Genomic DNA, 14,827 nt, shown 5'->3' with positions numbered 1-14,827 from the left:
TTATCATTTTATTATAAAATGTTTCACATTTGAATTTATATATATGTCCATGTCTGAATTGTAAAAAAAGTAGAAATGTTGCAAATTCTTTATTCTATATGAAACCCATTGTTCTGTGGGTGACTGTTTTGATAGAACATTGATGTTTAAATTAGTATGAATACAGAGGATAGGACAACTTAGAATTAAATATTCAGAGGGTTACCCGAGGTCACAGAGTGCCTCTTAGTCTACCATATTACTTTTTTCTGTCAGCATTTGTTGTTGGCGAAATGTGGTGATCCAACAATTTCTCTCATCATTTCCTACTTGTCATGCAATCATTTCCTGTACTTCCCTCTTGTCATGAAGAAGTGAAGAGGATTACTCACTCTTCAGTCATTCTCTGATTTGCGAGAGAGATGATTTCTATTCATTATTAACAGTAGATGTCTTCATCAAAAGTAGAGTTTTTACATTCATGAATTCTCCATTCCTTGTGGTTTGATATGTCTGTCACCATATTTTGCATTATTTTGAATGATTACATAATGGAAGATATTGGGTAAAGTTCTTTTACTTCATAGAATGTACTTCAAAATGTCATGTAGGGGAAGGCGGGGAAAGTTGAGCATAGGGGCAAGTTGAGACACCACCCCCAGGCCAATAATGAATTAGTCAGACATTGTGGTGGTGTCATGTATTGATGACCCATTACATAACCCTTTACCCCACCACATTGCTTTCGACTTTGAAACAAAAACTTTTTAGAGGGAAAAATACAAATTTCAACCAAAAAAGTAAAGGGTGTGAAATAGATCAGTGCTTTTTACCCACACACATCTTTAAATATAATAAAGAAATAAGAACAATATTGTTAGTCCAGGTATGGATCTTCATTCTTTTCATAGTCTTTTACATGATGGATGCATAAGAAATGTGTGGATGTGAAAATATCGCATTAAGTTTGGACTGGGGTAATTTGAGCCAGCCAACATGGGGCAAGTTGAGCCATGGTAATTCTTATGGTAATGTATAATTAAAAAAAACCCTTAAAAATCCATTTATATGCAGGCAGAAAGGTGCAAATTCACATGACAGTTCTTTTACTTTTAGAGGATGTTAGTATTTATAGAGAATTAGCAAGTGAAAAGACTTAAAATAAAAAAATGACATGCTGGTTCTTCCTGCATACATTTTTTAAAGAGTTTTTGTGGCTCAACTTACCCCAGAAGGTGCCACAACTTACCCCACAGATGGGGCAAGTTGAGCCATTTGACATAGTTTTTTCAAAGTTTACAATGAATATCAGTGTGGGGGTAGAAAGTTATATATATAGGTGAAAAATATTTCCCAAGAATCAAATTTAAAGGCAAGGTACTTATTCCTACAATATTATTAGTCATATCAATTCTAACATGCAAAATGCAAAAAGTGTCACAACTTACCCCGCCTTCCCCTACATGTAATTATTAATATATATCTTACTTTTATACTCCTTCAAGCCTGTAGTTAGATGTACCAAAGCTTCATTTTAAGTTTATCCAAATAACTCTTATTGGAGTCTTTTTTAAACCAAATCCTGTAACAACCATCTCTTTATTATAAATCAATTTCTCGCTGCTCTTGAGGATTTCAATGTTTCATCATATATTTATTTATTTATTTTATTTCCAGGCAAGAAAACATGACAGCAATAGAAACATTACAAAAGAAATGTAAAATTGAGCACCAGCCAGTGCCTGGGGATCACCTAAAAGAATTGAAAATTCTGTCGAGAGGTTCTCCACATTGGCTGGTGCCTACATGGAATAACACAAAATAGCAATAAATTCAAACATGTAATTACAATACATCTATAAAAATTATTAAAACCTTCATGGTATAATATGAAGAGAGAAAAAAAAAAACCAAGGTTATCGAATTAATACTTTAAGAAAAAATGCAGATTGGGTCAAATCAGGAATTAGTCATTTATCAATTAGAGACAGAGATGGTAGGTCAATTTATTGAATTATCATTATGCAAAATTTCATGTGCCAGAAGTTTTTTATGAACTATCATTTTCATGAAGAGGGGAGGGATGAATTTAGATTTTAGCACTCTTTGCTTTAATAGGTGCATAGCCATCTAAACGTTTGCTTTATAGGTTGATTGATAGAGAGGGCAATGCTTTGTAACAAAGTGATTCATTGACCTTGGTAAATATTTGTTTATGAGCAGGAAAGAGAAAAAACTTGAAGAGAATTAGGTGTGTATGTGAGAGCAAAATAAACATTACAAATTTACAATAATGCTTGACCTGTGTATTTAATACAAGGTACTGGGTACAAGGGTTCATCTCCTGCTATGTGATAAGCCTGTTCTCATCAGTCCAAGATTTCATATTGTTTGATCACTGATTCTGAATAATCCCAGTTGGGACCAGCTTGAGATTGTCTGTATGAAAGATGTTTAGTATCAGGCTTTTTTTCAGCTATTTTATTGATTCGTTAAACTGGTTTTAGCGTGAGGACACAACCGTTCTTCGGGAAGCGATCTTCCCACATATCAAGCGTGCTACTCCACACACTGTATGTGGAATGCCTACGCTGCGGTTTAAAATTTCGCCCGAAACATGTCACCCCACTGAGAGTGTTCCCATAGCAACAAGTCCGCTTTATGTCAAGTGGTTTTGAAAACCACTTTTGGGTGATCAAATGGGAACGCTAGCAAAGCGATCTTCCAAATTGTTTTCCTGACCGATTTCCAGTAAACTAGTTTTAGAAAGTATAATGAGAACGGTGTCTTATTTTCATTTGTAAAACCCCCTCAAATACTTTGCCAACATATCTTTCTTTGTCAGCATGATTTTTGTCTCACCTGCATAGCAGAGTGAGACTATAGGCGCCGCTTTTCCGACAGCGTCAGCATCAAATCTTAACCGAAGGTTAAATTTTTGAAATGACAGCATAACTTACAGGCATGACAATTCTCCGCGTTTCCGCGGATTTCCGCGTTTTTTGTTTGCTGAATTTCCCCCCCCCCCCAAAAAAAAAAAAAAAAAAAAAAAAAAAAAAAAAAAATCCATTTTTTTTACTCCTAAAATCCGCGTTTTAATTTCCGATTTTTAGCGCTAAAATGTTTTAGCATATCTTACGTGTTATATGACGTTCGGCCTTTACAACGATTGCGCAGGAATCTCTTATCTAGCACATCTCAACTCTACACGTGTATTTCGCGGTGTGCATGCAGTGCAGCGGTGGTGTGCTTGCAATCGCTGGGGGCAATCCGGCGCGCCGGGCATGCAGCGACCGGATTGCCCACCGTCTTGTCAACGACATTTCCAAAACCCTTTCAGCTTTTTTTTTCATACCCAATTTTCATGCCTGAACTTAGCAAGTATATGGACCTAGTTCATGAAACTTAGACATAGGGTTAATCAAGTATTACTTAACATCCTGCCTGAGTTTCAGGTCACATTACCAAGGTCAAAGGTCATTTAGGGTCAATGAACTTTGACCAATTTGGTTTTGTTGTTGTTGAAATACCATCATAACTTTGAAAGTTTATGGATCTGATTCATATGACTTAGACATAAGAGTAATCAAGTATCACTAAACATCCTGTGCGAGTTTCGGGTCACATGACCAAGGTCAAAGGTCAATGAACTTTGGCCAAGTTGGGGGTATTTGTTGAATTACCATTATAACTCTAGGTGGTTTCAAACCGCCTCGATCATAAGAATCCCCGTTAAATTACGAGAACTTTTTTAGGCTAAAAAATTATTCCTGCATTCACACCGCCCCGAAACATATCCTTCGGGATAAGTTCCTAAAGTTACGAGCATGCGCAGTATGGTATGATCAGCAAGTGAGGCGTGAGATTCAAAATCACGAGCTCAGCAGCCACCCAAGGCGCCCGTGCCCAACTACACACTGGGCTAAAAGTTTCCTTAAATTGCTTTCACATTGCCAAAATACCTGCGACCTTGGAAAAATCCCCACGAAAGTTCTCGTAATTTTGACAAGTACCTACTATTTAGTGGGTATTTTCTTTCGGGGAGATTATACGTAATTTGCTTTCACATTGCTAATATTACCTGGTATTTTCTGATCGGGGTAAATTTCCCGATCAGAAAATACCTAGAACTGACGAACTTCGAGGCGGTCTGAAACCACCTTCTGTAAATGTATTGGTCTTGTTAAAAAAACTTACGACATAAGAGTAATCAAGTATCACTGAACATCTCATGTGAGTTTCAGGTCACATGACCAAAGTCAAAGCCTTTGACTTTGGTCATGTGACCTGAAACTCAAAGGTCACTTAAGGTCAATGAACTTTGGCCATTTTGGAGGTAATTATTAGATTGCTGTCATAACTTTCAAAGTTTATAGATATAGTTTATAAAATGTGGATATAGGGGTAATGAAGTATCACTGACAAGTCTAAGGTCGCATGATCAAGGTCAAATGTCATTTATTGTCAATGAACATAGTATTGTATCATTACATGAATTGTGTTTTTTGTGAATAATTATGTTATAGTAGTTTTCAATTCAATTTTCAATTGAATTGCGTGATGCAGGTGAGACTGCCAGAGTCGCTCCACTTGTTTTTTTTTACTTCTGGGGTCCATACTGATAACATCATATAAAATGATATTAGATTCATGAGTTGGTCTGTGTTTTTTTATTTCTATTTTTTTTAAAACAGTTTTGTGTGATTGGCTAGAAAGTAAATAACTGCTATTATTTATTTGTTTTGCCTTCAAAAAGAAAGTATGACATTTCATCTGTCTATCTGTTATTAAAATTTTTTTTTTTTGCTCCATTTTTGTCTTCTAGACGGGCGTCCTATCCGAAGGGATGATGTCGGCTATCCCGGAGGAAGTAATCTTTTGATAAGAAATGTTCGTTTCTCACTGGACAATGCCACGTATCGCTGCCAAGCTACAAACCCACAAACTGGCCAGTCTATCGTAGCTGAAGCAAAGTTGGATATCATGTGTAAGTTATGATTATCTTTTTGAATATAGTCAAAGATTTGAATTGTTTATCAGATTGAATTGTGGAAGAACTGTTTCTAAAAGATGCAATCTATGCCCCACCCACTGGATGTGGCTGCTGGAGGCATTGGCACTGATTATTCATGTTATCAGATCATCCATCAAATCCATCCATCCCATTGCTGTTCTCATGACAACTAAAGAAAAGTTTAGTGAATCATTTTAAAACTTTTGTTCAAATATCCACAGAAAAATGACAATGATCTAATTTGAGTTTGGTCATTAGGTCAAATGGCATGCTGGTCGTTCAATAAATTAGTACTTCATAATGCACCAAAGTAAATTATGTGTGTGTGCTTTAAGAGTTTGGAAACCTTATTTTGCAGAGCACTGCAAACCGAAATATGTGCATGTATGGGACCTCATTAGCACTTTAGAGGGTTGTATGTGAGGGCATCTGAACAGAAATCTTGTGCATTGGGGAATTTTAATGAGATTATCTTAATAACAAGAAAATCATTTGAAAGCTCACTATTCTGTCCAATTTTTTTCAACTGAATTTGAAGTTTACTTTAATGGGTTGAGTATTAAACTCTGAAGGCACAAGCATGATTGAAAACAGTGTGGTACACTACAATTCTAGTTTGAATATTATTTTAGTGGGTTGAGTAACTCTGAAGGCACAAGCATGATTGAAAACAGTGTGTTACAGTACCATTCTAGTTTGAATTTTATTTTAGTGGGTTGAGTAACTCTGAAGGCACAAGCATGATTGAAAACAGTTTGGTATTTGTAAATTCAACTTTGATTCGACTCTGAGAACACTTTCATATCAGATTCTTGACACATCGATAACAGATTTATTTGTTACATTGCTAAAATATATTACATCAGAAATTGTGTATCAAAATTGTCATTGTCTTTGTTATTATTATTTGTTTGGCGTCACCTGTGCCTGGGAGGCGAAAAGCGAACCGAATCACTATGACCCGCAGGTCTCTCCTCCCGATATAACTGATTGGGGGGAATGCAGGTGGACCACTACACCGGGGTTTCCCCCTACTCTTATACGAATAGTGCAGTGGGTTCTTAACGTGCAAAGGTGGTTACTCTCCTCTACACGGGGCCTCCATTTAACGTCCTATCCGAGGGACGGAGTGTTTTCCATTGTAACATAGCCTGCATCTATGAAACATGGTAGAGACGTTTACACACAACGCACTGACTTCAGTCATCCGCCCGGGGTGGACTCGAACCCACGATCTTTGGTTCGATGGGCAGACGTGTTACCGACTGAGCCAACACCGCTCTCTTTGTAGCTAACTCAAACTATTGATTATATAATGATCAATTTGTTATTAATTTTTCTGCATCTATTTTTAATTGAAATATATTATTTGAAGGGCTGTTGCTTTCTTTTATCTTTTCTTAGCTCCACCAGTCATTACCCATGCACCTTCAGTCTACCACAAGCCCATCGGTAGCAGGATCCGATTCTATTGTGTGGCAACGGGAATGCCGCAACCGCAGATAAGATGGCTTCATGATGGCATACCAGCCACCATTGATGACTTCCATAGTCATATGATTGACAATGACTATGTGATCTCACAACTATGGTGGGAAGATAAAGGCATCTATCAGTGTGAAGCCAAGAATGATGCAGGTAGTGCTGTAGTTACTGCAGCGGTCACCATCAATAAATGTGAGTGATATCGAGTTATTACTATGTTTTTTTGTTTTTTTTAATGAAATATGGCACTGGGAAGGTGTTTCATAAAACTGTTCATAATTTTCGAGCAACTTTAGAAACAACTGGTGAACAACTCTTAGGGGCTAAATCAACACAAATGGAAATTTGTATTTTTTACAACAAGAAAGGATCACCAACCTATTTAAAAGCAGCAAAAAATACGGATATATGTATTCTCTCATGGAACTAATTATTAGCCAGTGAAAATACATAAAAAAGGGGAAAAAATGAATGCCAATCATGGATTAATTAATAGTAAGAGCAAGTGAAACTCTGTTTAGGTAAAAAACCTATGATGCTGACTGCAGGAAGCTGGGTGTTCTTATACTAATGGATGTTCAGTAATCATTGGATAATGGCCTAATTGGGGCTGACGAGTGAACGTATGTTCTGTTGTTTTGTACCAAGTTAATAATGTAATAGTACAGAAATTGTGCAAGTTGAGGTTGAGTCTAGAGAGAAGGATATACATATTCATTTAATATGTTTGAATGCTATACCATATCCTACAGATGATGACAAGGAATACCCCAGTCATGTGACCAACCTGACCATCAGTTCAATCTCAAGTCGTAGGATGAGAGTAACATGGGATCCTCCTGACTATCTGCCTGGTCCAGTCATCGCATACCATTTATATTGCAGGGCAAAGCAAGAGTGTGAGTATAAGTAGACCCTTTTCTCATAGTCACTTGGACTCTGTTCCAAAACAAAGAGCCCACCCAAAGAAACAAAACTTGGCAAGATTTTTTAGCAGTTTCTGAGACTAGAAAAATAAGTATCCATAGAATTCAAGAATAATAGAATATGAAGCTTCATTATCACATAAATGGAAATGGATAACAATGTAAAAAGTATTTGATAACCGACAGTTTTGAAGAAAGATCTATCAACTTTGTAATAGTTATACAAATGAGATGGTATTTGTGTAAGAAATTTTTCTCATTATTCATGCGTCTGACTTATTTCTTAGAATCATGGATAACCAGTTGCTGTGACAAGCCCCCCCCCCCCCCCTAAAAAAAAGTAAATTTGATTTCAACAGAGTTTGATATAGATAGACGAACATAAAAACTGACCGGATGTCTTGTTTATCTGTTATAGATTCAAGAGTAATTGAAAAGGTGGTGTACACCCTGTCATTTGAACTGACTGACTTGGAACCTTTCACTGAATATTGGATCACCGTTCAGTGCTTCACGGAGAAGGCACCGTGTCCAAGGTTTACAAAAAATGTGACGACAGCACAGGATGGTAGGTATACTTTCTCTGATTCCTCACTGCTAATTGGTGTGATAGGTGGCTTTTGGAACAACATGTTAATGGAACAATGACTATGTGACTGGTCATTGTCAGTGAACAGTTGTTAACACTTGTGGTGTAGTGATGTGAAATTTCATTCATGTGCTTTCAGAGTGTGTGCAAATGTTTCTTTTGGCGACGGAATATTATGTAGGAAGGATTCCCATTCAAGAAAGAATTCTTAAAATTGCTGAAATTATGAAAAAACAGAATTGTAGTGGCCATACCTGGACTATTTCATGGAAGTTGTCAGCACTTATCATTCTCTGAAATCTTTGGTTTTGGATAGAATAGAAGCTCTCTTACAGTTTGTGATGTCTATTTTATTGTTATTCTGATGACAAGTCAGATATGAAAAGTGAGTAAGAATAGTCTGGGACTTTAGAAGAATGAAAGGAAATGGTATTTATTACATGTCTTTCTTGTGTATTTTCTGCATAAATAGTTCCATCTGGTAGTCCAGAGTTTTCCTTGGCAAGTGAGAGCCCAACCACCATTGCTGTTACTTGGGATAGGCTTTTAAGGTATCGTGCTAATGGTATCATCATCAGCTATGGCATCACTTACTGCCGTGTTGGTAGTGTGTATTGCAACGTTACAATGGTAGAGGGGAACCTTCAGGAGTACACCCTCCATGGCCTGACACCAAATTCTAACTACAGTGTGAGCATGGCCGCAGCGACCGAGATCGGGCAGGGGAGATACTCAGGCAATGGTACAGTGGCAACACCCAGGAACATTAATGAAACAAGTAAGTTAAAGTCTAGTTCTTAGTTAAAAGAGTCAAAGATGAGTTCCTGTTTAATGAATGGGTAGGCTAAGCTCTCCGTATCATTTTTACTCCTTCACGGGGATACATCTAAATATATTATGCATGTACTGTTAAAAGGAGTGGAAAATCTGATTTTGTTTTGGCTATTTTTTTTTTTTTTGCTGTAAGCATTTAAGATTTTGAGTATTTATTTGATTTGCTTCAATATTTTTTTTTCCTGATTCCTTTCCTTTGTGCTTTATTTTACATATGAATTATTCTTTAAGGCTGGATAGACATGTCCTAACTATTTTTCCATGTTTACTTTCTACACATAGCCCCCAAGCCGCCATTACATTTGCAAGTTGTCCCAGTGAATCACACTACATTGAGAGTAAGTTTCCAGCCAGCACCAACCCCACCAATCATAGAGGGCTACAAGCTAATGGTATCTTTAAATTTGGCTAATGATTGGGCAACATTCCTGTTACCTTTAGACACCATGGAGTACTACGTCACAGGCCTTGGTATGTCATCTTGATTTTATAGTACTAATGTTGACTAACCTCATTATTATTGAAGGTGTTTGAGCAGTATTGTATTGATCTGGATCCTTATTGTTGCCAAGTTTATGCATTTTTTAAATTCATATTTTTTATAAAGTTTGTGTTTTAGTTGTGGTCTTTTATTCCACATCTTCTTGACAATCTGCCTCCTTCCATGATGGAGGTTGAAGAAAGGCAATGTCATAAAATAATCACTGTTTTTGTACATTTGACCCCCTGTTATTTCCTTTTTTAACAATACTTCATGAGCCACTAAAGACATATTTTAAGAGCTTTACAAGTCTTCATATGAACTAGAAAATATAGACAAATAGTTTCCGCAAGGTCCTACATGTATGGAGCCACACCTACATTCATGTACTTTATAGAACTGTCCAGGGCCCCATAACACAAAAGTAAGTGATTGATCATATGCTTAATTTTCATGATTGATTGTACATTGGGGTCGATGCAATCAATCATTAAAAATGTTTTATGATTATTGCTAAGCTTTGTGTTATGAACCTCAGATGTAGTAGGATGTGTTTAGTATCATGTTGATGTATACAGGTGAATAGTGCAAGTAAAAAATGTAGCTGAAATGTACTGCTTTCCTGTGTTCAGTTAGTTGGAACCTCTGCTGATTGAGTTAAGACCAGGGTTAAGACAACCTGAAGGGGAAAACATGTTGGTTTCATTGATAACTTTAGGGAATAAATGGCGTAATGATAGATCCATTTTTTAAAGATAGGTTATCACTGTGGTTAATAATGGTTTTGTTTCAAAGTTTATTGAACTAATATGATTTTCTTTCCTTCAGAGCTAGTCTTTTGATATATGATATGATGTACATCAAACATATATTCTGCAATGATTCTAATTCTGCAATGATCTTAGGCATCTTGTTATCTGTGAGTGCCAATTGTGAGTTTCCACAAGCTATACCACCCTAAATTAAAGGGAAAAACTACAATTCAATAGCATTGACTGACTTATTATAGTCTTAACATTAAAGATATTAAAATTTAAGTTCCCAAGCAGTGATATTAATCCTATGAAGTTAAAAAATTGAAAAAATTATGTTGATAGCCATGTGGAAACAACATTCAAAAACCGATTTTTAGAGCAACAATGTGTGTTGGGTCCATTCAGGCTAACTGGTCAAGTGACCTCATTTTGTGGTTTAGCAGAATCTCACTTTAAGGCATGCTATACTTATTGAACGAAGGATGGCAATATTCCATTTTTTTTTATTGTAAAATTTGCAATAAGATTGACAAAATATATATATATATCTGTATCAATTTGGATAGGCAAAAGGAAATATGTAGTGATAAAAGAAAAATGGTAATGTTGCCAATTTGAAGAAAAAAAGGCTAATCAAATAAGGCTTCAAATAATTCCTGGTCCAAGTGAGTGACAAAGTTCCTAGTTATTTACTGAGTCTGTCAATTGCTCTTTCATGAACTCATTGTGAATGCCCTTTGTTACTACAATATACTACGTGTCTGTCATTTTAATATACAAGTATCAGTACAATTATGCCCAAGTCCTGACTCTGAATCAAGACCGACTGGAGTCCATATTTCCTGGACTCTGACTCTGATTCGAGCTACAAGAACTTGTTTGCAGACTTGGACTTGGACTCCTGACTCAAATGAAATTGGATCAAGACCGGTCCTTTTTTATTCCCCCCACTTTTGATATAAAATTAATTTTTCTGTTCATTTTGCCTGATTAGTCTGTGATAATCTAATTAAAAAAATTGATTATCTCATATCCAAATTCTAATGCACTGAATTCAGTAATGTAGATACAAGGAAACTGTGCCACCTGACCAAACTTGCTCTTGTTATGCATGCAGCAACATGTCATTGCATCATATCACTTATTTGTATTAATAATTTTCATTGAATCGGGCAATTGAGTTTAGAGAGTTCACATGAAGCAAGACATAAATATGAATTTCATTTGAAGGTGTTTTGATTGGGAATGGGGAATTGGGAATTGAAAAATTAATGTCAAAGGATAAACTTTGTTTTGATCTTAAGATTTGTGACCATTACATGTTGAAAATTACATGACCCAGTCTTAGAGATTCTTCTGTAAGGGAATAGGAACAACAAGGGAAAACCCAAAATATGAAATTAAAATTTTAAAGACCTGTAAAAGACAGTAGTTGCAGCTAACAATTATTTTATGAGAAAGTCTTTTAAATCAATTTTAATTGTCAAAATATTATCATACATCTAGATCTGGTACATTAATGTAAACTTATCTTTGTAAAATCATGAAATTTTCGCTCAATATTGGTAATTCTGATCATCACTAACACAGAAAAGCATATGTGGGATAGTGTATTAATATTGCTTAAAAAAATACCCAACATTTGATGGAATTTTGTGCTTATTTTGCTCATTCTCAGCAATTAAGCATTTTCTTCCAGAGCTATTTGGCACATATTCATTATTCATACATACAAACACTATGGTGGTAATGTCAATGGATACTGTTCGAAGTAATTTTGAGATCGTTACCACAACTGGTATTTATCTTTAAAATATAATCTCTTCAGAAAACCCATTTTCAGATTTATAATATCAAGTATGATGAATATAGACAAACTTTAATTAATTGAACTACAGGATTTTTTTCATGGAAGAATATAATTTGGAAAATTGTACTTTGTATTTTTACTGTTACATGTAGAGTATATTAATGCTATTCTGCACATAATATGACACTCGCTTATAGTTAAATCATTTTGGGTAGGATAAGATACAATTTGCCTTTTACTCAGATAACATTAGGAATAATATTTTTGCTCTCTCCCTTTCTCACTTCTCTTCCTCTATTTTACTCAATTCCTCTCTCGCACTCTTTATTTTTTGGTTGAATTGACCAGCTTCCATTCCTCAATATAATAATTATAAATTTATTATTTCTGACGGTAAGACGTTATAGGAAAGAAAAGAAAAAAATTCCCAAATGACACAGCCCCTACTTACTCTCTTGCATAGAAATGAGACAGATTGAATGATAATGCAAAATATTATTGAAATTGAAAAGTGCCAATTTACTGATTGTAATAGTTTTTAGCTCAAGTTCCACATCTTTTATTCAGGAACAGTACATGAGACAATGGGAAAGGAGTAAGAAAATTATGTGAATTGTTTTCTCATATTATAATATCAAGTGAAATTGATAGCTTTTAGGATAAACAAATTCTGCTACAAGATTGTCTCCTACACCTAGTAGTAGTTATGTGAGAGGTTATTTACCTTTTCTTGATAAGTGATATATTACCATTCTCTATGCACTATGTGATGAAAGCCAGATATTTTTGTCTTGATAATGGTTATTATAATCACTTGTAATAGCATAATTACAAGAGGTTTTCCAGGAAATGTTATTGCTTTGTATTTGACATTCAGAGTTATGAAATATTTATAATGGATGGAACTCGTGGAAGAACGAATTGCACAAAGATGTAAACTTTATTGGAGTCTTAAATTTGACAGCAAGCAGTATGACATTTGAATTCCAAAGCTTTGAGACAGGCATTGTATCAGATACATCATATTATGTAGTCAAACAGCTGTAAAACAAATACCATATTGAGGTATATGAGAGAGAGAAAAAAAAAATATTTTCTCAGTATGTAGGGGGTATTTCCCCCTATTTCTGTTCAATCCAAATAATACTTCTTGCTCAATCTTAAAGGTCAAGTCCATCTGATCTGAATCAATAGACAAAAATCAAAAAGCATTGTGCAGAAAATTTTATCAAAATCGGATGTATAATAAGAAAGTCACAACATTTTAAAGTTGGGATATGTTTCACACAACAGTTATATACATGCACAACTCAGTGATATGTAAATGACAGAGTCGATGATGTCCCTCACTCACTTTCTTTTTTTTTATTGTTGAAATTATACAATACTACGGCAATAACGAACACCTTGACTGAACCACATATTGTTAAAACAATTATAATTCCACATATTCATGTAATGAAATACAACAGAAATAGTGAGTGGGTGATGTCATCAATACCCTCATTTTTATTTTACATCTGATTTCGACAAAATTTTCAGTGTTATGCCTTGTTGGATTTTTCTGTTTTTATTCAGATCAACTGGGCATAGCCATTGAATAAATGACAAGTAAAATGGATTAATTGCCAAGATAAATTATGCTTCTTAAATAAAGAGGGGGAATATTTGTTTGATCTGTATTTTTATTCATTCATTGATTTACAATAACAAAGTTGACTGAGACCTTTAGCAATAGATCTTGTATGGTTTACTAGAAAGATGAAGGGGAGTAAAAGATTTAAATTGCTGGTAGGGAAGGGTCCTTTTAGTCATATGTGTGTTCAATTATTTTCATTAAAGGAGAATGAAACTCTTGGAGCAAGTTAGCTTTTGTGAAAGCAGAAAAATCAAAGAATAAGATCAACAAAAGTTTGAGTAAAATAGGACTAGCAATAAAAGAGTTGTGAGCATTTGAATGTCGAGATCACTAATGCTATGGAGATCCTCCCATTGGCAATGCGACCAAGATCTGTGATGTCACACACGTACAACTCTCCCATTTGGACACTGAAAATATACCCCAAAACATCTCTTTTTGCTCATTCTAATCATATGACAAATGATTCATCAATGATATAATGTTGTGAAACCTCTGTACTTGTCATCTCATAAAGAGAACGCCTCACCTTGTGATAGACTCTATAAAAGTGAGAATATAAGTGAAATAAGTACTAAAGTAATGAGGGAGTTGTACGTGTGTGATATCACAGATCTTGGTCGCATTGCCGATGGGAGGATCTACATGGCACTAGTGATCTCAATATTCAAATTCTCATAACTTTCTTATTATTCATTCAATCTTCCTCAAACTTTCAACAATATGTTTCTTTGATTTTTCTCTTTGATATGGATTCAGCTGGTTTCAAGGGTTTCATTCTCCTTTAAGCTAGAATAAATTAAGGTGTTTTTATGCTTCCATTGCAAAGACAGAATCAGTATTTTCAAATGCTGTTTCAGAACGCCAGTCGCAAACTGGGAGTGCTGACTATGCGTAACTTTTAAGAGGCGAAATCATGATCTGCAACTGGTTTTGCATTGCATCGTAATTTTCGTTGAACAGGAAAGTGAGGTCAAATTGGGTGCTCCTGTTTTTATATTTTTTCCCCCAAGTGTTGTTATGTTCCTTCTATTTTAACGTTGAACAACTTGCGATCTTTTAGTAATTCCATGGAGCTACTGGGCATAGCCATTGAATTTTCACCATGGTGAGGATAATAGTATAAAGACAAAATAAAGTAGTATATATAGGAAAATAATAATACATCAGTTATTGTTTTTACTGGCACAGCGTTGTCTCCTCATCATAACTCATGTTCCGTTAGTTTGATCCCTTATTCATGGTGATGACAAATTAGAAGAGTATTAACAGCAATAGTATTTAATTCAATAATCACACATGCAAATTGTTGGCC

The 14,827-nt window shown here is 35.2% G+C and overlaps 1 protein-coding gene across 1 annotated transcript in view; it reads left to right on the top strand.

Annotated features, from left to right (window-relative positions):
- LOC129255628 (protogenin-like) overlaps positions 1–12,281 on the top strand; it is a 57,112-nt gene extending 44,831 nt beyond the window's left edge. Inside the window, exons 6-11 of the mRNA XM_064095970.1 lie at positions 4,805–4,966; positions 6,398–6,670; positions 7,231–7,377; positions 7,823–7,972; positions 8,466–8,771; positions 9,110–12,281. Coding sequence (XP_063952040.1) covers positions 4,805–4,966; positions 6,398–6,670; positions 7,231–7,377; positions 7,823–7,972; positions 8,466–8,771; positions 9,110–9,312 — 1,241 coding nt within the window. The 3' untranslated portion in view covers positions 9,313–12,281. The remainder of the gene's footprint in view (positions 1–4,804; positions 4,967–6,397; positions 6,671–7,230; positions 7,378–7,822; positions 7,973–8,465; positions 8,772–9,109) is intronic.
- The last annotated feature ends 2,546 nt before the right edge of the window (positions 12,282–14,827 follow it).

The sequence above is a fragment of the Lytechinus pictus genome, chromosome 3, assembly GCF_037042905.1.
Source record: "Lytechinus pictus isolate F3 Inbred chromosome 3, Lp3.0, whole genome shotgun sequence".
Taxonomy (NCBI): domain Eukaryota; kingdom Metazoa; phylum Echinodermata; class Echinoidea; order Temnopleuroida; family Toxopneustidae; genus Lytechinus; species Lytechinus pictus.
This window is presented reverse-complemented; position numbering and strand designations above follow the sequence as displayed.